General features: G+C 34.7%; 1 protein-coding gene across 12 annotated transcripts in view; it reads right to left on the reverse strand.

Moving 5' to 3' along the window:
- DGKB (diacylglycerol kinase beta) overlaps window positions 1-24,167 on the reverse strand; it is a 725,288-nt gene that overhangs the window by 499,705 nt on the left and 201,416 nt on the right. For all 12 annotated transcript variants that reach the window (XM_060632583.3, XM_060632585.3, XM_060632581.3 and 9 more), the window contains 4 exons: window positions 22,568-22,685; window positions 19,880-19,968; window positions 19,680-19,796; window positions 9,547-9,645 (listed from right to left, as the gene is read on the reverse strand). In XM_060632583.3, the coding sequence (XP_060488566.1) occupies window positions 9,547-9,645; window positions 19,680-19,796; window positions 19,880-19,968; window positions 22,568-22,685 (423 nt within the window). The remainder of the gene's footprint in view (window positions 1-9,546; window positions 9,646-19,679; window positions 19,797-19,879; window positions 19,969-22,567; window positions 22,686-24,167) is intronic.

The following is a 24,167-nucleotide window of genomic DNA, read 5'->3' on the forward strand; positions in this document are numbered from 1 at the left end:
TAAATAATTGGAAACATACTAAACATAAACATTGTTATAACTAAATTATGGTATCTTCATTTAATAAGTTATTATACAGCCGTTAATAGCAATGTTACATAGTATATAGAAACATAAACATTTAATGGTATTAGTTTAAGTATAAAACAAGGTGTTCAAAATGAAAGCTTGGGGAGCCTACATAGCTCTGTCAGTTGAGCATCCGACTTTGGCTCAGGTCACGATCTCACGGTTCATGGGACTGGACCCCATATGGGGTTCTGTGCTGTTGGTGTGGGGCCTGCTTGGGATTATCTCTCTCTCCTCTCTCTCTAACACTCCCCCCAGCTCGTGCTTTCTCTCTCTCAAAATAAATAAATAGACTTAAAAAAAAATAAAGTGCCACATGATTTACCAAGTTTAGTTACAAAAATGTCAAAAATATATATCTAAGGATCAAGAGGAAATTTTTAATAGCTCTTGCATTTATATTACAATTTTTAAATATTTTCTCTTCATTTTTAAGTTGCTTTTATAAATTTTAACAAATACATAGTTCTTTTATAGTAAAAGGTTACGATTTACTTCTTAATTTTTTTTACGTTTATTTATTTTTGAGAGAGCACAAGTGGAGGAGAGGCAGAGAGAGGGAGACAAAGAATCTGAAGCAGGCTCCAGGCTCTGAGTCGTCAGCACAGAGCCTGACGTGGGGCTCGGACTCACAAACTGTGATATCATGACCTGAGCTGAAGTTGGATGCTCAACTGACTGAGCCACCCAGGCGCCTTGGTTACAATTTACTTTTTAACCATAGTATTCCAACACAATACTTCTCGTAACAGTAATATTATGTGATATCAAAGGAACTATACTGACCATACTTTTAAGTAATTTTCATGAATTAATTAATTTAATTCCATTTTTTAAATGGAATACAGATGTGTAAAATATTAATAACTTGCCTCATGTCACAAAATTAGTGAAAACGCCAGGATTCAAATACAGAGAATATATTACCAAACAGTATCCAAAAGTGGCTGAACAAATTTACTCTCCCATATGCATTGTATGAACAATCCAGTTGTTTCTTACCCTTTGCAAAGCTTAGGATTTTTAATTGTCTTAATAATTCTGATGGATGTGTAGTATTCTCTACTGAGATTTAAATATGTGCTTTCCTAATGAGTAAAGCTAGTGTGCATATATTTATGTTTGTAGGTGATTTGTGTGTATATATTTTGTTCAAAACCTATTTAGGTCTTTCGCCCTCTTAAATTGCATTGTTTGTTACCTATTATTTATATACATAAATTATTTTTATATTCTGGACACAAGTCATTTCTTCTGTAATCCTATGAAGGAAACAACTTGCCCACAGATCCAAAGTTCATGTTAGAAACTTAAGTTTCTAGTCTCTATCCTTTCTGGTTATCACTATCCCATGCTTATTTCTGCTTTCTTTCTCCTAAATTGATTTTCCATATCTCACCTCATTTTTAAAACCTTTGCTGGGCTCTCTGAACCTTTCAAATAAACAAATTATCTTTTTTTCTTTCCAAGTCGCTGCCATTTTCCCTGCTATATTTCTGTAAAGAGGTTGCTCATTCTCTCAACCAGTGCTTTGTTGTATAGTTTTTATAGAAATCTCTTGGTTTTCCATTCATATCATCATTCCTTCAGACCCAGAGTAGACTATCTCTTATCATTTGAAACTCATGGAATCTAATACCTCTCCCCACCATTCGTATTCATTACTCTTATACAGCAAGACCATTTCACCAAGACCCCTTAATTACCCTGGGACATTTTCAGGACAACATACAATAAGCTATCCCAAGAGTTACTTGACCTCTTGATATCTAGTGAACCTCTCTTCTGCACCAGGTGAGCCTCTCAGATCCATGGCTGCAAACTGGATTTTACCATCCTCTGGAACTAATCCACTCTGAAATCAAATTAAACCCTCTAATTCCACTTTCTGCTAAAATTTTCTCTCCTGATTCTCTCAATTTCTTACTTTGTTGGTGTTTTATGATTGTTCGTATCATAATCCCGTACTCTATTGTATCTCCTCTGCTCCCAGTTTATATTTATTTGTGATCACATTGCTACCACAATTTTCCTTCTAAAACCTGATCTTGTGGTCTCCAATATATACTAGATAAACCCAACTCCTTGATGAGACAGGCCAGACTTTTCACTATCTCAGACTTTGTCTTGTCCATCTTTCCAAGTCTCACCTTTACACATAACCCTTAATAAACCTTTCTTAGCTTCAAGAGCTCACTCTGTACTCTTGTTGCTGAGACTACTCAGATGGAGTTCACTTTGAATTTGATAGCTAAATCCCTGCTTATTCTTCAGGATTCAGGCATCATTTCTTCAAGAAAGTTTTCATTTACTCTTCGAATTACCCTCCTGATGAATTAAGAGTCTGTCCTCTAGAGCCCCTATTAGTCAATATTTATCACACCATGATATGTAATCTGCTTTTCTGCCTTGACCAGTGGAGTCTAATTTGTAGGAAATAAGATAAATATTCTTATCTGAATTTTTAGCTCTGTAACCTAAAAAGGCAATGGAAAGAAGGAAGTAGAGAGAAAAAGATGGATGATAAGACATAAAAGAATCAAGCACTATAGCTATTGTATATGAAAATAATGCACATAGATTATCAGTAATGATTTTAAAATAAAGACATAGTCAAAATAGTATAGAAAGGGCAGATACTTATTTCTAATATAAACTCATGTTTAAAGTAATCAATGCCATATCATTCTTATATTTTAATTTATCAGCTTTACTAGCATATATATAGATATATAGATACAGAAAATGACTAATCAACCCCTTATTTAGAAAATAAAAGTCTTACAAAAAGAAAATAAAAATCTTGCTTTTAAGTAATAATATATAATAATCATTTTATGCATACAGAAAACTAAATTTAATCATGGAGCTAAATATAATAAAAATGATTTTTATGATGATCTGCTTCATTTCACTGTTCAAACATAAAGTTTAAAATGAGATTTCCTCATGAGACAACTTAAGTCTTCTTTTGTTGAGAGTGAATCAATTTCATAACAGCCTCCCTCAAACTGAAGAATCACTAGGAAAACAGGTATACTCCTAGAGACCCAATTTGCCTGATCATAAAAGAATAATATAAAACTTGGAATGAATGTATGGATTATACCACAGTTTTAGAGAAGTTGGTCAAATTTATAGCTCCTTCGGGGCACCTGAGTGGCTCAGTCGGTTAAGCATCTGACTCTTGATTTTGGCTCAGGTCCTGATCTTAGATTTTGTGAGTTCAAGCCCAAGTTGGTCTCAGCGCTGACAGTGCAGAGTTTCTCTGGAATTCTTTTTCTCTCCCTCTGTCTCTTCCCCTCCCCCACTTGTGCTCTCTCACTCTCTCTCTCTTAAAATAAATTTTATAAAAAAATTTAAGAACATTTATAGCTGACTCTATAAAATTACTCTAAGAATCAAAGGGACTCTAGCCTATTTCATGGATTTCCGTGATCTAACAAACTTATGTACTATCAAAAATAATTAAAAAAATAAAAGTACTAACTGAGCCCATTATAATTTGATAAACTAGCAATAAAGTTATGGATTAGCACATAGAAGTAAGTAACATAAAAATGTGTATCATTGTTAAATGTGGCCATGCATTTAACTCTAGTGCATCCTAAGGATAGAAAATAAATCATGACAGTAATAAGACTGACAGTGTCCAAAAGATAAGAAAACCATGATAAAGAGAACTGAGAAGGATTTCTGTTAGGTAATGAAGGCATCTCTAAAAATATAGCTTTTTTTGTGACAATAAGGAGTTCTGTATGATTTTTAAAATGTCTTCCAATATAGGCTGAAGCCATAATGGTGAGTTCACATTTAATTATAGCAAATCAGTAAGGGACTAAAACAAATGGACCAAGTCTGTCTTTGGTTGGAGGTTAAATTTAGAACATAAAAGATAGATTTCAAGCTTATCAAGCCATGTTCTATATGCAATTATTACAATTCTATTTTGCATTGTCACTATGAGGTTGGACAACAGAAATTTCTGAGTGCAATCTATAGCAAGAATCAAGAATGAATTTTTAAAGGATTTTATTCAAAGGAGAAATACTCATTTTAACAATCAATTGGGAAGAATTAATGGCTTTTTATGGAAATTAAGTTGCTTATCAAGAGTCTCCACTGAATAGAATCACTTGGAGGTAGGATGAAGGAAGGCCTTCAAGAAATCTGCTGTTGTAAACAGTTCTGAATTTTCTTCAATATGGCAATAAATGGCCCACGAATGTCATCATTTTTGCTGGAAAATTTTTTCCAAGAAAGCATTATCAGTATGCAAACTCAGCCATAGAATATCTTGACAAAATCTCGAAATTATATAAATTTTAAGCTATGTTTTTTTATAATACTTTCAAAATATGCCTGATACCAATTTCAATCTCAGAAAACAGTGATTATATCTGATGTATAGAGTTACTGGTTACATTTCAATTTTAATTTCAGAGTAGTTGGTTTTAATCCATTTTTACGGCAATAGGCACTATCAAGACCAATTATGTGTGGAGGCCATTTGTAGTATATGCTAATAAAAACGTGCCACCAGTGAAAAAAAGATGCTTACCTTGCTAATCTGCAAAAGAGGTGAACACATTTCAATTGAATCATTAACTTAAAGTTAGTAACAAGTGTTGAGGAGTAATTGGTGGGCTGAGAAATTTGTTGTAGGATTTTTTAAGAGATAAAAAAAAAAAAACCTAAAAAGACATTATAAAATATCAAAAAACTGCTGCTATAGACCTTGAACTTATATTATTAAGATGTTTCAACCAGGAATCAGGGCTCCATATTGTTTATACCACTCATTCAATAACCAATTCCTGACCATACAGTCAAGGAAAAGGAAAAAAAAATACCTCAACAAAAATAGGTATCTTAAGTTCCTCATTTTATATTTCCTGGAATGTGATAGAGAAGATATTCACAGCCATTTTGCAATAAGTGATTCTGAACCTCACCTGTTCTTCTTTGAGGACATTAGCATGAGAAAATGGGTCTCATAATTTTTTAAGAAGGAAATTGTTATTGAAAAAAAGACAAAAAAAAGATTCTATTATTTTTGAAAAACTAATGATTTGGGGGGCACTTGCGTGGCTCAGTTGGTTAAGCACCCAACTCTTGATTTTGGCTCAGGTCATGATCTCGTGGTTGTGGGATCAAGCCCCACATCAGGCTCCACACTGAGCATGGAACCTGCTTACGGTTCTCTCTCTTTCTCCCCCTCTTTCTCTCTGCTCCCCCCCACCACTTGTGCTCTCTTTCTCAAAATAAATAAATAAACATTAAAAAAGACTAATGATTTCCTTTAAGTAAAAGTTTATAATTTTACAACAGGTGACGTGGTGTGGAATTATCCTGGGATATAAAATGAGAGCTTAAAAACTGAAAAGTCTCAAAGCCCATCAGTCAGAAAAAATTAAGCAATTTTATGGGCAGAACAACTGCATTAATTTGTTTAAAGTATCAGTATTTTGATAGTTACTGGGTTTAATAGGATCTATTCCATGACAAGAACATAACCTTTAATTTCCACTTAGCAAGTTGGGGGAAATTTTAAAGCAAAGTGATTCAGGCTGGTTTATTAAGATACACAAAACTTCAAAGGCTTTAAAGAGCAGGTGTACTTAAGAGAACTACAGTAGTTCAAATCATCCTTGATTTCTAGTGAGTAATCGGCATATGAGGCACTGGATGAATTGATCTAGTTAAAGCCTTGCTCACCATGCTAGATAGTTTGGAATTAAAATATTATACTGCATTTTCACAAGTGGATTCGGGAAGCAGAATGAAGAATGTATGGGAGGCAATTCAGTAAAGATGCCATTAGGACAATCCTGGAGAACAATTTGTGATAGTGGCATGTGAGGCCGTTATGGCTAGGCTGAAGAAAAGGAAAAGGATTAAGAATATTAGAATAGGCTGCCCAATGACCAACCTGATATTCAAGATGAAGCAATGATAATTCTAAGGTTTCTGTCTTAGGAAAGTTGGGATATGAATGTTCTAGTTGCCAAGATAAGATAAATACAAGAAGGCCTATTTCGGGATTTGGAAAAGGGTAAGAATGATGAGTTCCGTGCACAAGCTCTGGAGTGACACTCTTGGGTTCCAGTTCTGGTTTGCCACTTCGTTGCCATGTGACATAGGAAATTTACTTAAACTCTGTTTCCCAATTTCCTCACATACAAAATGGAGATAGTTATAATACTGATCTCACAGTGTCACTATGAGGATTAAACAAACTCATACATATCACTACCAGTAACCACAACCCCTTCATAATCTCCATTTGTGACCCCACTCGCTCCCACACCCTCACACCAGTACCCTTGACTTCAACAATCTTTGATTCAATTATGATCCATAAGATATTCTTCCTAACACCCATTACTGTGCCTCACTCTTCATGTTCTTACTTCCCTTACCTCCCAGCTTAACTTCCATGACCAATCCTTATAAGCATTCCATTGCATATAGTCTCAATTCCTTGGTTACTCTCTATTTGGATCGTATTTAGCAAAACAGTCTTGTTGAGGCTAGGTTATACCTATTCTACTCCTGGAGCTAGATTGAAACTAAAGAAATATGACTGAATGTGACCAGAGAAGTATACTCATCCAAGCTTACTGGTCTTACTCTAAATCTATGATGATTAACAAGTGGCTGCTCATTGTTCCCTGCCAATCAAATGGCATTTCCTTGATCCATTAAGCTCCCACATTTCTAGGTGCCTGTTGTGTAACTTCTTCCCAATCCACAAACTTCTCATACAGTTTATACCTTCCTTGCTCTCAGCAATGACCCAGCTTCCTATTTCTCTGAGAAGAGAGAAGTATCACATATGTTTTCATTCACTACTTCCCCCTCACCAGTTTGATTGTTCTTTTTAAAATATAAATCATATTTCTGGTCAAAAATCCTCTAATGGCTTCCAACCTCACTTGAAATAAAAACTAAAGATCTTAAAATGGCCTAAATTGCCCCACAGGACATGAAAATTTTTGTGATACTTGTGAGCTTGTCCTCTACTATTCTTCTTTCTCACTTAGGCCCAGCCACTAATCTTGATGCCCTTCAAATATGACCATTTTCTCCTGCCTCTAAGCCTTTCCTCGTTCTTCCTTGGTGACTCCTCTGTGAAATTCCATCCCCAGTTAGCCACCTGGGTGACTCCCTCACATTCTTCAACTCTTCATTCAACTATCCCCTTACTGAACTCTTTCTTGACCACCCCTTTCGTAACTGCAGCACCAACATTTCTTCTCTTTTTTTCCTGCTTCAGTTTTGTCTTTTACATTTAACATACAACCAGGTAGGAAATAATTTTCTCATTTCATTGTTTATTGCTGGAATGAAAACCCCACAAAAGCAAAGATTTAATTTAGCTTTTACTGTTTTACCCCCCTGCCTATAATACTATGTGGCATCAACTAGACACTCAATAAATACTTATTGAATTAATGAATTAACCTGTTTAGCATAGTAGCTGGTATGGTATATATGTTCAATATATATGAATTATCATTATTACATTAAATAATAATATATTGGGCATGTAAAACAATATGGGACCTTCAAGTTGCAGCCTCATAGATTTGAGATTCAAACCTATGGATGGAGGATGAACTATATATAAACATGGTAATGAAGTCAACTAAATAAACAAGATCCCACTGGGAAGAATGTTAAGAGTGAAAAGCTGTGACATATGACGGTTGAGCACGGGATGCACCAACACGAAGCAGGAGGAAGTTATGAAAGCCAGGAAAGATAAAAAAGGAAGTCTCCAGGGAAACCAGGAGAAGAAAGACCAGGAGAATGTGGTATAATGGAAGTCAGTGAAAGGTAGGCATTCATGAAGGATGAAGAGGTCAATAGTGCCCACGTATTTCAGAGTAGAGAGTACCAAGGAAATGAGAAAATGGTAAATGTTGAGATACAACTGATGATTAAAACTGTAGGAAGATTTCATGACTGAAATTAAATCTTCAGAATCAAGAGTATCTAAAAAAAAAAAACAACGAAATAATGAGAGGGTTTGTAAGATTGCTAAAAGACAAGAATATTTGTGTAACACATGTTCTTTACCTTTGATTCTCTCAAAGAAAGAAAAGAGAGGGTAAAAAGAATACATCTCATGCTTAACTTTATGTGACCAGAGGCTGATATAAGTGGACCAAAGAAGTAGTCCACTGTTTCAATAAATTGAATGGGTTTTACATAGGTAGCTAGAAGGTAGGATGACATAATGAATTTCTTCTCAGAATTAAAATCTGAGATCTGCAACAAAACCAGTAAAATTACTATACTTTTTAAAAAGGATGAAAACATGTAAAAATTCTACAAGTCCTTTCTCTTTAAGATAACACTCTAAAAGAAATGACACCCCAATTCATCTAAAAATGTAAAGTATATTTATATGGCATTCATTATTTTTAATTAATCTTATTTGCTACAGGATGTCTAATAAATCACACACAAAGAAAGGAAATTGAGAATTGGTTATTGCTATCCTCAGCAAGGTGGAGGTATTTTCTTTTGCTCTATATTGTAGTTTGAGAAAATTAGGAGTTTTAAATAATTTTTTTAAATAAAGACATTTAAAATACAACCAGTATTTTACAGATAATTACAAAATGAATCATAAGTGGGTGCAAATTGAGTAATTTGATTAATTTCTAGATTGACCTTTAGAAAAGTATTTGTCTAACATTTTTAGTTGTTGTATTTTTATTATATCAAGCTGAAGTTCCAGCCACTTAATTTCCATAGTTTTTTAAAAATACAGATTGCATTATATACAAAAAAAATAGTTTGTTTTGTAAAATAAGTGTTAAACTTTAGACACAATTTGGATTTTGAAATGTAAAATGAATATTATCTTTAAATATCTGCTTCTCTATCAAGGTTTGCTTTTTTTCTGGGTTACCTCACTTAGCACATTTTCCACTTGCACATTTATTTAATTAAGTATTTTGCAGATAGTTAAATTTATTGTTCACTAATAAAAAATAAAATACACCTAATGGCAGTGCATAACTTTCTTCAGCGTATGTGTCCTCATTCTAGGTAGCCTCTGACCTAGATAAGAGAACTCAACGTTGCAGATATATAATGTGCATCCCCAGCAAAATTGCCCATAAGAATAACTTCATTATTCTGGGAAGCTAGATCTATAAAACATGTAAAATGTAGAAGTGTTCTGCCTATACAATTTCTGGTAAGTACAGCATGACTAAGTGATAAAGCCTTAGTCAGCTTCAGTTAGAGCATACCTTACTAAAACGTTTATTGTGCCATGAAGAGAAAAGGAAATATAGTGGGCAAAGGTGTCTACTCCGCAGTAATGAGGTCTTTTAGATCTATAGAGCTCTGCCTTGATCAATGGAAAATTAGCTCTGGAAGCATTTAGTGGTATAGTGTACCAGTCAGTCATAGAGACCCCAAGTTATAGCAGGATGATGAGAAGGAAAAACTCACCAGTACTACTGGACAGATTGTTGTGGGTGGTAAAATATGGTCCTTCAGAGGTCCGCAGTCACATTCAGGTTTGAGATGAGAAGCACATTTATTATGCAGCTAGGAAAGTAGAAAGAGGACACTATCAACTCTGGCATGACAAGAGCAAACGTACAGCAGGTATTTCAACTGAGATACAGCAAATACACTAACAATACATCAAAGGAATTACAAGAACAATTAAGATGACCATAAAGCGATTCATATTACATTTGCTTTTATACATCTACCTTAAATAAACCATTTAGCAACTTCTGTGACCAGCCTATATATTTTCTAATTCTCAGAAATATTTATATTCAAAATATACTTTAGGCTTTACACCAATAAAGACCTGATTTCTCTGACAAACACAAATTGTTGTCTACTACGGTCCTTCCTTTGCTTATCTGTTAGCATAATCTTGAAACCACTGTGTGCTGTGGATGCTTTTTTTTTTTTTTTTTTTTTGACCCTCCTGTTTTCTCAAAGTCATTCCAAAGTGCACAGCTCAGTATGGGGCATAATTGATCCCATCATTAGTTTTAACTTTGTAATTCAATATGTAAATGTAACCAGAGATTCATCTCAGTAGGAGCAGGATATAAATATAAGAAGATGATTATGATGATAAAAATTTATCTTTATATTGTATCTATCAGCTCTACATTAAGTTAGTGTATAATCACATAATGTGTTATTTACTTTTCAACATGTATGAAACGAAACTGATATTTTTATCCATCTTGGTCACAGGTTTAAGTTAAGGTTATAACATAGTGCATTAAATAGTGATTTTTAAAATTGAGGTGGTAGTTATCATTGGAATCATACAAATTTGCTAAAGGCATCTAGGGATTCCTCCCTCTCCCACACCATACAAAGTTAATATAAAATTATTAAAATATAAAATTTAATATAAAATATTAATACTTTGGAACAATTATACATGTTAATAAAGCAACATGCCTAGTTCAAAATAAAAGCAGAGCTGCATCACTTGTTCAGTTTTGGACCAAAAGTCACTCCATTTAAGTCATGGCTACATTAATTTCAAAAACAAACTTACCCTTGTAAGCAGTTAACTAACAATCAAACATAAACAACTAAAGAGTATTGATTTACAGTCGGTGACAGAAATCTACTGAAGGTGTATTTCTGTTGCCCTTGAATCTAAAATATCTGTCATACTACCTCCTTGCCTGACTTAAGACTACTTGGACTGTAAGTACTGCACATCAGGCCACATTATATGAAATGAAAGACCCTTTATACATTCATCCATCATTAGCAGCTCTGTTTCTCAGTGACATGTAAACCCCTTCCCAAAAAGTGGTTTAATCTTCTTAACAAGCATTGTGGATCTCTGTCAAAAAGTAAGAGATGTTGAAGATAAAGAAGGTCAAGCTACATGTAAAATAGAACTAAATAAATGGGTATTCTAATTTGGCAAATGAAAATTCATAGTTACTTCAAATTAGAACTAGTGACTGGTGAAATATATTATTAAATTATTGGACTTAATCAATTTCCTTGGAATAAATCATGGCCCTGGAATTTTGGATGTGGACTTAATGGACAATGGTTTCCTCAAAAGATGTGTTGAAGTCCTAATTCTTGATACCTGTGAATGTGAGCTTATTTGGAGAGATCTCTGTAGATGTATTCAAGGTCAGATGAAGTTTAATGGAGTAAGAGTAGCCTTCATCCAGTAACTGGTGACTTCATAAGGAGAGAAAAATCTGGACATAGAGGGACAGCGATGGAGGGAAGAGGTCATGTGGAAAGAGAGGTAGAAATTTGGTGATGCAGTTATAAGCCGAGGAACACCAAGGATGGAAGGCAATCACCAGAAGCTAGGAAGAGGCAAGAAAGCATTCTCCCAAACAGCCTTCACAGGAAGTATTACTCTGCTGACATCTTGATTTCAAATTTCTAGCCTCTATGAGAGAATAAATTTCTGTTGTTTTACGCTACTCATTTTGTGGCATTTTGTTATGGCAGTCTTAGGAAACTAATATATCCAACACTATGAAAACTGAACCCAAACCAAACACAAACGATGAGTCTTAACGCTCATGTGTTAGTAGGGTGTCACAGCAAAAAAGCTCTTGTGTTTTGATCCTGCACAACCTCTTTAAAACTGAGAATGCAGACTCTCAGAAGCCTCTATTTTGTAGAGATAAGATCTATAATAAAAATCCTTGTGTGTACAGAATGAGAAAGCACTGAATTTTTACTCTTGACTGAAGTTTGTAAAGCCTCACACGTGACTGTGAAGGACAGAGGGGCAGGGCACTCCTAATCTCTTGCCAGCACTGAAAACAGATGTGCTATCTGAGGGCCTCAGCCTCCTCCATACCTGCATTCCATGTGCTTCCAACAATTTGCAACTGATCTGGTAAAGGACAAGTGAGCTTTCTGTATAATTATTTGAGGGTTACCAGATGTAAGAAGAGATGGCAAACATAAACTTAATGCCACCTTTTTTCTTTCCTTTCTTTTTCTTTCTTTCTTTCTTTCTTTCTTTCTTTCTTTCTTTCTTTCTTTCTCTCTCTCTCTCTCTCTCTCTCTCTCACCTGTTTTCCATCCAAAAAGAAAGAACTAAGGACTCCAGTAGAATCACAGTTGATTAGCTCAACAGAATGTGTGTACAGGGAATAACTCTTCATATCTTCATATCTGGGGTTGGAGATTTCAGAGTAGAAGTGCTAAATAAAGCTAGTAAGGGTTTTTTTTTTTTTCAGTTTGCCTGTCACATGGCTCATATCATTGAGGTTTATCGAGTCAGCTGTGAGGTAGAATCCTGCAGGAACATAGGCCAGTAACAGACACTATGAGAAAGTTGGTAACTATATGATCGTCAGTGAAACAGGGACAGAGAGTGCAAGAAAATTCTCCTACCCCAAAAGTCTATATTAACTAATAATGTGCAATGATGCCTTACACCTTTTTTAAAGACTGGAATCCTATAGCTGCTAAATATACTTGGGTGGCCATAGACACCATGACATTGTATGAAGCCAAAAGTGTCAAAACTGAGGACACCGTGTTGGAACTGCTGATCATTCTCATCATTCTAAAAGCTGTAAGTCAAATTTGTACAGCAGATCTAGTTTATTCACTTTATTGCTCAGAGATACACTTGAGGACAAGGGATAAAATGTGAAAGCCAAATATAATAATAATAATAATAATAATAATAATAATAATAATACATAGTTCTCAGCACTATTTATCAAGATTAAAAGTGAACATTTTTTTTTTTGCTGTGAACCTTAAACTACTCTAAAAATAAAAAGTCTATTAAAAAACAGCAAATGTCCAGAAAATAGGATATGAAAGAATTTAAAATTTCCTTCCTTCCCTTCACACAAAATCTTAGGTTACTGGTAATGTTCTATTTCTTGATCAGATTCTTGTTACATGGAGCGTTCGTTTGTGCAAAATTCATTGAGCTCTACCCTTAGGACATTTAAACTCTCCTGCATGTATGTTATTTTTCAATACAATCTTAAAAATGAAAAAAGCAAACATAATCAGCAACAAAAACAATTTGCTTAAACTTGTCACCATGACATTTTACAGACAAGCATATCAGTAAAAGACACAGCTGAGTCCTTTTCAGTGTCAATAAGTTGCTGAAGACTGAAAATTGTCTTAAAGATAACCCAGATCCCAAATCACCGAAAGTGTAAATACAAAAATCCTCATCAAGAATACAAATAAACTAGAGCATTGATGAATCCCAGGTCTTCAATAAAATGGCCAATAGAGCCCAGAGATAGGAAACTGTTACCTTCTTTTAAATGTTTTTATGTGTGCTTATGGTTGTGTTTGCAATTTTTTTTAAGAGTAACGCATAGGTCATTTTATCATATGTACAGAAGTTCCCATTTGAGTTAAGGGAATCAGACCTTTATCTACAAAATTCATAAAATACGAACCAGCTTTTCCTGGAAGCGAATTAAAGATTTGGAAATAATTTTAGAGTTTATGACAATTTCCAATAGCACCTAATTTACAGCCAGATCTATGTTTATTAGGAAAAGCTGTCTCAAGTTAGGAAGAAAAAGAAAACGTGAGAGTTTGTATGTGTGTGTGAGTGTGTATGCACGTGTGTGTGTGTGTGTGTGTGTGTGTGTATTTACAGGGAAGAGTTGAGAAAAGAGTTGGGGTACTCTATTGAAAAGAAAGCGTTGGAATTTAAGAAGTCAAAGGAGGAAAAATAGAAAATATATTTTCATTTTAATTTGGAGGAAAAGAAGAGAAGTAAGTCATTCTTCCAAAGCAAAACTAAGGGACCTGATTTACAAAAACACTGTTGGTTTATACACCCTTTTACCTCTAACATTTTGCAAGTGCAGGTTGCTGCTTTAATGCAAGCTTTTGCTAAAGCATAAATATTCCTGTTGGAAAGGTATTGGAAACCTTTAAACACTACTGCTGGTGGCCTAATATTCTAATAATGTAGTAGCACTCCTGATACCAAAAGTAAATAATTCATAGCCACAATATAGGCTTTCTTTAGTCAAGTTCAAATGAAATATATCACCCTCCTATCCTGGGGAGCTCTACCTGACCAGGGACATTTAACTACAATGAGGAGCAAATTACAACTTGTTTTAAATAGAATGTCAAGGAAATAAACTCTCAACAGAAATGAAAACATATAAATAGTGGGATCTTGGGATCAGAGAATGTAAACAAGAGAAGGAAGAGAGAATTAATGAACATATTTAGTATGACTGATTGAATTATAAAAATGTAATAAAACAGTTTCATAAATGCTAGAAGATAGTTTACACTATTCCTACTTAGGAGTTTTCTGTTTTTATTTTTTCACGTAAGGTTTGCAACAGGAGATAAAACTCTATTTTCTAAGAGTTTACAATCTACAATATGGCAAAAAGTATCACTTCAAGAAGCCACAAGTGCTGACTAAAAAGGAAGTATTAAAATGAGTTTTTACCTTTAGTATTTGTGTAAACTTACTTGCATAGTTGATGCAGATTTAGGTATTATAGGATGATCTTTTAAAAAAAACAGAATTTAGGATGTGCACTTAAACTTCAATATTTAACATTAAGAAGACAAGTATATCAGTGATTAAGTTAACTTACTGAGGACCTTCTCTAACCTCAATACTCTGTTAAGTACTTTAGGTGATTAGGTAAAAGTGTCTATTTTTGACCAGGAGCTCAATCACATTGTAGTCTGGCAGTGTGTACAACTTCAGTACGTAGACCTGAAACCACTGGAGAGCATTTAGTCTTTCATTTTGGTATTGACTCAATGTATAGAAAGTATTTTTAAAAAGGAGAGAGAGAATGATTAGTGTCAAGGGAAATTTCAAGGAAGATATGGAACTTAATTTGGTTTTTGAGGGGCAATTAGAATTCAAGGTGGGTACAGTCAAGGGAATAGAGTAAGCAAAATAACAGGTAAGGGGGGGAGCATGGCCCTCCCAAGGGACTGCCCACAGCTATGCACGACTACAGCAGGGGCTGTGTGTAGAAAGGAATAACATATACGTCATGTGCTTGGGTTTGGGGCTGATATTTGAGGAAATGAAAACCAGGTCGGGTAAAAGGAAGTGAGGGCTGCATTTATTATCACAGAACTATTATAGGGTGCTGAAGGTGGCATATGATAACAAACTAGTATTTTCAGAAGATGATTCTGGAGGTGGTTTGCAGCCTGCATTATAGGAAAAGTACCTTCTGTTAGGGAGATAAGCCAAGAGATTCTGACTCTAATCTAGTTGAGAGGTGCTAAGAGTTTGCACTTGGGCTGTGAATGATGGATACAAAAACTCAAATCCGAGAGAGATATTTTAAGGAAAAAATGTCAAGGCTCAGTGATAGGTTGACTATATGAGAGAAAGGTGAAAGACAAGAATAAAAGAAACTGATTTCTAACTTTATTTCCAATGACTGCAAGCATGATGATGCCATGGCTGACAGAAAAGAGAGAGCTGGAATTGGTGCTTTTTGTGAATATAAATAAATCAGCTTAGTCTAGGATTTAGTGAGATTCACGACCACATGGTTCTGGATGATTTTAGAATATGCAGATACTAGTCTGATTTAGTCTGGGCAACTAGATCCTTCCAGAGGTGAAAGAGAAAGGGCATGAGTAATAATCATGGAGTGCCCTTTGTGAACCAGGGGTTGGATTTTGTGACCCTATGGTATTTTGCCAAGATTTCATTATGTTAATAATTGTCAATTACTGAGCACTTATTATGTGTGAGGTCTTGCCCTAAACACACCTACAGAGATTTTTTTTTTTACTCATTTAATTCTTACAACAATCCTATAAGGTGCATATCCATTAACTCCATTTTACAAATTAGGAAACTGCCCACAACTTCTTATATATCTAGCCCAAGATTATACAACTGCTTTCTTAGTTGTTGGACAGTGACCATGTTAAGAATCTATCTGATAGGCCTTAGAAGACTCAACCCATTTCTAAAAGTAAACATAAAAGAAATAATGGCATTTGGGAAACCTGTAAAATGAAGTTTTGTGCTCTTTGTTTCTCTCTGCAATCTATTTCCCACACACTCCATTCAGGTAAGTCTCCCTAAAACTCAGCATTGATGAGGCCACAACCCATCTCTTTCACAACTTCTGCTAGCTATGTGCTATATTAATAGATCTTTCTGGGAAGCATAGACATAAGAAAGTAGATTCAGTCTGTTTAAAGGCAATGAGTAGTACTAGGTAAGCACCAGTTAAGAACTGGTATAAAATCAATTTTATACTAAAATCTTTATACAATGGTTCAAGAAGAAACTATAGATTGCAGTAAATATATAAACATTCTGAGGTAAATATATTCTGTTTAACCTAGGTACAGCATCATTAAATTAATAAATATGTCCTTAAAATTGCTCATAATTAAAAATCCAAAAGTGCAGAAAAGGCTGAACTTACTTTTGAGAGGGCTACATATTCTTTTGGATAGATGACAACTTTTTATAAAAAAATGTGGAATTTTGTTTCATAAACCAAATACCCGAATGACCTTTAGAGATCATGGTGTGTGAAAAATAAGGCTGAGGTTCTCCAGAAGCCTCAGGACTTAGCAGAGCTTAATAACAGGACAGCCATTTTTTTTTTTTTTTTTTTTTTTACTCTGCCTTTAACCCCTCACTGCTCCTTTATTTCTTAAGTAGAACTAAAGGATTTTTTTTTTTCATTTTATTTATTTTAGAGAGATAGAGATCAGGGGGAGAGGGGCAAAAGGAGAGAGAGAGAGAATCCCAAGCAGGTTCTATGCTCAGCACAGAACCCGACTCCGGGTCTGATCCCATGACCCTGGGACCACAACCTGAGCCAAAATCAAGAGTGGGACACTCAACCTATTGAGACACCCAAGTGACCCAGAATTAAAGGATTTGAAGACATTTATAGGTTATATTGTGTCCTGCCATAGTGACAAAGTAATCTTCATATATGCACTGATCTTTACTTAAGATGTCAGGGGTTTATTGTCTGAATTGATTTGGACACGAAATCCTGAGACTTGAAAAAGTATATAGTTTCTTCAGAGGTAACACCCTCTTTCCTACAAAAGCAAGGCCCAATTTCTTCCAAGATTGGGGCCAAGATTCAGATCAAATGTAAATGTGTGACTAATAAGTGGTTGGGGTAGCAATGCAGATTTGTGGAGCCATTGATGAGAGGGACATTAAAACATAAGGAAGAAAGGTAGGGAAACAAAATGGGATATAAAACAAGAAAATAATTTCAAGATTCATGAAACAGAAATAACAGACTATTTCCAATGGTAACTTTGATATGAGTCATTTCCATAGAATGGAAAGGAGAGGACACTTCATGGAGATTAAAAAATGAAAGGAAGAAATGAGTTAAATAAAGAAAATTCTGGAAGCTCAAAAGCTTTTGTATTAGCAATGCATATTTTATATTTAGCAATGCATGTTTAAGATGAGTACACATTTAAAAGATACTAATTTAAATAAATTAAAAAAGAGAAGAAAAATAAATCTAAGACATTACATTTGAAATTTATGAAGAATGAGGAAATAACTTGAAATATAAAGAAGAAATAAATTCTGATATTGTCCCAATTCAGTTTATTTTATTTTTTTTATATATTAAAAATTTTTTTTTAATGTTTATTTATTTTGGAGAGAGAGACAGAATGCAAGTGGGTTAGGGGAAGAGAGAGAGGGAGACACAGAATCCAAAGCAGGCTCCAAGCTCTGAGCTGTCAGCACAGAGCCCAACGTGGGGCTCAAACTCACGAGCTGTGAGATGATGACCCGAGCCGAAGTCGGACGCTCAACCGACTAGGCCACCCAGGCACCCCTAATTCAGTTTAAGTCAAGATATAACTAATGAAAGATGCACTATTAAGGGAAAAATAATCAAAACAGGCTTCTATAAGATCTGAACCAAAAAATGCATATTTTATAGATGCTTAGCAAACAAAAATTATTATATAATGTGCACAAATTTTCTAAAACGAAATAGTGTGGTCTTCTTAAAACTGAGGATTTAACATGTTTAAGTAATCCATATGAGTAATTTAAATCATTGTTACACATTTTATTATAATAACCAAACACTTCAAAAGTATAAAACTGTCTTTCATAATTGAGGAAATTTCAAATGTAAATGTAATTTAACTGAGTAATAGCTGAAAATGATTGAAGAAAATGTGTTCATTTAAAAAAAGTACGTAATTGTATTTTTGAAATGCAAGTCACAGTTTGTTTTTCTCATTATCCTGTGTGTTATGCATATGTGTGCTTAAGAAAAATCATAAATGGTTTGTGGGGTATGGTGATCAGGGGCACTACAGAAAAATGTACTTAACTGGAACAGTGCCCTCTACTGTTTTAGTCGCACAAAAGCAAGAACAATTTCTCCTCTAACAAGAGCACTCATGCATTAGCTGGAAAAACAAAATCAAAATGTTATGTGTGGGAGGGGAAACAATTCCGTAAATATTTTTGTACTATGCCATAAAAATGGCATTCTATCTAATTCTCAGAAATCATGTTTTAATGTTTATTTATTTATTTATTTATTTATTTATTTATTTATTTTGAGAGAGAGAAAGAGCACTCACGAGTGTAAGCTGGGGAGGGGCAGAGAGACAGGGAGAGAGAGACAGAGTCCCAAGCAGTCTTTTCACTGTCAGCAGAGAGCCCAGTGTGGGACTTGATTTCACGAATTGTGAGAAATCAAGTCGGATGCTTAAATGACTGAGCCACCTAGGTACCCCACTAATTTCCAAAAATTAAGCAAAAAAATAGTATCAATATAATCTAAAATCATTTATTCCAGAATTTATTTGAACCAGGTTTTCATAATTATACAAACCAAGTAGAATCCTAAAAGTTCCCAAAAAAGACCAATTTACCTCTTCTTTGTCAACTCTCAGTATCATTATAATGACTAGAGTTTACATCTATAAATATTATATGTAAATGCCACATGTAAAACTGTATCCCTCAAATCATGATATAAGTGAAGAAACAAGGCAACAACATGTTGTGAAGAAGCACGAAATAAGTTCTTAGAAGCATCAAGAACTAAAATATCAACCCACTTGCATGTCTACCTAGCCATGTGGTCAACATCAATTTGCTATGTTTCTTGGTCTTAGGATCTTCATTATATAATTAAGTTTTTTTCATCTTTCTACCCTTTTTAAGCCCATAGATTCTGTAATTAAAATACATTTACAACATGTAAAACAGAAATTTCTTCCAAAATAACACTAGGGATGGAGGGAGAGCGGAGTTCTACACAGACTATACCCAACACACAGTGCCCACCCCTAACCATGGCTTTTCATTACCTTTCTGGTAACCCCCAGAGCTCCCTGGAACATAGCTGGAATCTACATAATGGTAAATTCTCTAAGAATGTCAGTAGTTCTAAAATTCTGGATTCTATGAGGACAAATGTGACTCTGACACTTATCCCTTTGAGAACCACATGGGATAAGAAGCTTCCATGGTTTTATGCTAAGTTAGTCTAAAATTCTGGATCATCATCCAGGATACAATTCTTGGAGTGTCGTCATTTTGAGTGAATGCTAGAGATTTGTTTTCCGATGTTACTCACTGTGATCTGACACCAAACACAATGCAGTCCTGTCAGACCCTGGTAACATTTAACCGTCTTGTGGCACTTATCACACTTGGTTGGGCAGTTACCTTCAACCCAGTAATGGTGCATGACCTAGAAGAAGAAAAGAACATTGTGATTAAGAGGAGGCATACCTCAACATCACCCTAAGAGAGCAAGTACAGCTACACACTTACATCAGTGTTCTTCTTGGACTTCACATACGTCTTGATGCAAGAAGGCGGCGCTCTAGCCACACAACGCTCATGCACTGTGTACTTGCAAACTGAAAAGAAACACGTATACACATTCAGAGTTAATGCTGGTCCCAATTGCAATTGTATAGGGAAAGAATGACATTAACAGAACCTCATTCTACATCCACTGCCCCCTAATCAATCCAATCAGCTACATCAAGAAAAAGTCTAAGTTGACTGTTTTTACCATGGAATACAAAAGGCCAATTAGTACAGGAAATATTATGCATGTGAAAAACCAAGACTCCTCTGTCATGGCATAGCAGGAAATGCTTAATTAAATCAGGCCTCACTCAAATTTTTCACAATAATTCCCAGATGACAGAAATATTAAAGACAAATTGATGACTGCCAAATGGCTTGGTGTCATTTGCTAGAAGGAAGAGATCTATATTTTACAAAGTATAGGCATGAGAGCAGCTGGAGGGCATGGAAATAAAAGCCCACGAGTTTATGCTATTTTCTCTATTGATTTATCTAAACCTTAAATGGCTGATTAGTCCATTTCCAGAGAATAGATTTCATCATACATGCCAGGCCTTCAGAATAAGTTTATCCCTCACTTGCCATCATGGCACTGCTTGTCCAAAAGGAACAACCTATTCTAAAAGAGCTCTAAATGTATAAATATATAGAATAAAAACTAAATAAAAAATTACTGTGTAGTCCTCTCAATAAGGCAAAAACAAACCACTACGTAGAATTGGAATGAACAATACTAAATTCACATATTTATATAGTAAAACTGTTTTTAAAATATCCACAATTTTTATTTCCTTTGGTGACTTTGAAGACGAAATTATACTTTTTCTTCTTTTCCATATTGGTAACAATGTTGAGTATTACATTTGTCACACTGCTCAGTTAAAATTTGTGAGCAAATTCTCACTCTCTCTTTGACAGCACTCACAATGAATTATCATTTTGTTTCATATGCTCCCATCAGTAGAATCTACCATGAAAAATCCTTTTCCTTAAAAGTAACAAAGTTTAGGGGCACTCTGTTGGTTCAGTCAGTTAAGCATCAGGCTCTTGACTTCGACTCAGGTCATGATCTCACAGTTCATGAGTTTGAGAGCCCCGTATCGGGCTCCACACTGACAGTGTGGAGCCTACTTGGGATTCAGTCTGTCTCCTCTCTCTTCCTCTCCACCACTCATGCTCTCTTTTTCTCTCAAAACAAATAAGTGAACTTTAAAAAAATAAAGTTTAAAAACAGATTACTTCCTTTGTACATAAAGTATGTTATAGCATAACTAGCCTCTCAAATGTGGCCACTAGAAACTGCCCTCTGAAGTGACATAAGCCAATTTCACATAACTTTATTAATATCACTTAAACGTGGCATTAAAACATGGTTTTTATGTCAAATGGTACACGTAAGAGGAAGTCAGTTCTCAGATATAGTACCAAAGATTCTGCTACCTAAAAATGTTATCGGAAGCCTGCAGGGCTGTATGGAAGCCAAGTAAGAAATTAGATTTAATGTAAATGCACCAAAAAATGGGATGTGTTTAATAAACTTGACAGTTTCTGGGATACCTGTGTGGCTCAGTTGGTTAAGCATCCAACTCCCGATTTTGGTTCAGGTCATGATCTCGCTGTTAATGGGTTCAAGCCCCATATTGGGCTCTGCACTGACAGCATGGAGCCTGCTTGGGATTCTCTCTCTCCCTCTCTCACTCTGTTCCCCCATCCCTGGTCACATGCTAGCTCTCTCTCTCTGGATCTCTCTCTCAAAAATAAATAAATAAACATAAAAAAATACTTGACAGTTTTCAGTAACTCTGTACATAGCAGAAAAGGAGATGGTTGGACAAATTGTTGGACTAAGAGAATAGCGTATTTATTGATTAGGACACAATATTCCTCTGTTTTAATGGGGACAAAAGAAAATGTAAACATTTCTCAGGCATAAATATTGTGTATTTAAAAATACTTAGGTGACTTGTTAATAAATTCTTATCTATACTACCAGAAAACTCTAATGGGCAGTACTCACTCAACAGAAAAAAACGGAAATTGTAAGGGTAAGTGTATTGAAATGGAAATAATGGCCACAACTCATGAAGTGGCAACCCTTTGGTTCCCAATATCCATTAATCATATATGAAGGTTTTCCTCATGCTAGCATTAAAAATTACTTGCCTGAGCTTTAAGATTAGTTTGTATCCTTAATTTGAATGCAAATTAGTAATCGATTAATTTAATTGTTTTTAAAAGACCTAAAAGAAATGTCTCATGATAGGAAGACAATGTGAATTAAGTGGCTAACTTGGAAAAAAAGGGCAAATATGAGTAAGATAAAAATATGAGAAACCAGTGGGAATTTTCATAATAGTCCCAGAAGAAATGGGAATCATACATAAATCAAACTACAATGGAAAGAAAATGGCTACTCAATTGGAAAATGTCCTTTGTTCTTTTCCAAGGGGAAGGTTTCTCAAAAGTGAAGAAAGATAAAACCAGAGAGACCTAAACATTTAGGAACATATTGCAGGGAAACATGAACCCTAGGTACAGGAAAGGTCAGAATCATTTCTTAGGTCTCCATCTACAAATAGGACTATTCCATGAAATCAACCTTTCCTCCAGGTGATGACGTCCAGGCAAAGTAAATATACTCACAGGAACAGCAGAGCCCCTGCTTCCCCACACCAATCAGCATGTTCAGGCAAAGATTGCAGTAAGCAGGTTTGTTAAAGTGTTTGAGTCGCCACACATGCTGTCCGTCATCCTTCACGTTCTGCGCAGGACGCAAAAGAAACAGATTTCACTTAATGAAATAAACAGTGGAATATGCAAGTGCCAATAAAATTCAGAGCTGGACTGAGGCATTTGAAGACAATCTGTTATTTCATCCCTGACTTTCTCCAAGATCGCCCAAGAGTCTAGAAAAACACATGTGCTCTAGTGGAATGAGATCCGCTAACACATCTCGGATACTATAGCAACGCACACATTCTTGTCTAATGTCAACAGTTCAACAGCATGTCCCAAACCATCATAATGACCTGGCAAACCGAGCACTCCCTAAGAAAGGGGACATGCTTGCCTCGCCTTTGAAAATTTTATCCTTAGAACAATTCCAGAAAGAAGTAAATGAATAAATAAAGAGAAAACGCTCTTCTTGAGTGGGAAAGCCTGACAAATACAAACTTGGAAAGAATGTTAACCCTTGCTTAGTAGTAGGAATATTCAAATTTCATGAGAGGGGGTCTTAAAGGAGGCAGAGGAATGAGATGGAGTGAGGTGGGAAAGAACAATTACTTAAAGGTAAGTTATTGGTGTTATTTTAAGACTTCAGTTGAGGACTACTTACACCTTATAATTTACATTAGTGTATTTTTGTATGTCACAGCTAGCAAAATTTAAAAGATAAACTTTTTTAAGGACTTAATTATATTATCATCGGACTTAATTATATTATCATCTTGTTTATTCCTCTTCCATAAAGTATGAGTGATTTTGATCTCATAGAAAGGTGCTAAAATATTAAAACTGTATTATGGTATTTATTTATAACAAGCACTATAGTTATCTGCTATAATAATCTTAAGTTTAAGTTAAATCACATTTTTCATAACAATTATAATTATGATTTATTCTTCTAAGTAAAACTATATAATATCATAATAGCTATTTCTCTAACAGGTATTTAATTACATCTATATTGTTCAGATTGAAGTAAAATGAAATAGTAAGATGCTCCTGAATCTCTTGAATTCTTTACAAGAAGGTCAAGATACTAAATGAAATTATTAAATACCATTACTGTTGTTACTATCATTTTCTGTCCTTGTAGACCATGTAGACCATGTTCACCAAATTCTATCAAACTGAGATTAATTTTAGACATCACTTATTCAATAGCAACCATTATAGGACATGATTTTTCACGTTAGCCTAGTTATTATATTTTTCAGAACACATTCACCTAATAAAACTTTTTGATCACCTACTGTGTGCTGTGACATGAAAACATTTTCCATAGTGGTGGGACAATATAAACATGTCCAGATCGTTTCATTTTTCTTTATACTAAAATATTAATAATAATGCTTCCTGACCACCTTTTTTTATTTCCAGTGATGAGATAAACCACCAGATTTAAAATACTTGATTAAATCCATAGTAACTAACTCTTACATTAGAACCAGAAATGTCAAATTTGCATCATAATATGAAACATTAATGAAAATGTTTCCTGGGAGATAATTCTCCATGG

This window comes from Panthera onca, chromosome A2 (genome assembly GCF_046562875.1).
Source record: "Panthera onca isolate mPanOnc1 chromosome A2, mPanOnc1 haplotype 2, whole genome shotgun sequence".
Taxonomy (NCBI): Eukaryota; Metazoa; Chordata; class Mammalia; order Carnivora; family Felidae; genus Panthera; species Panthera onca.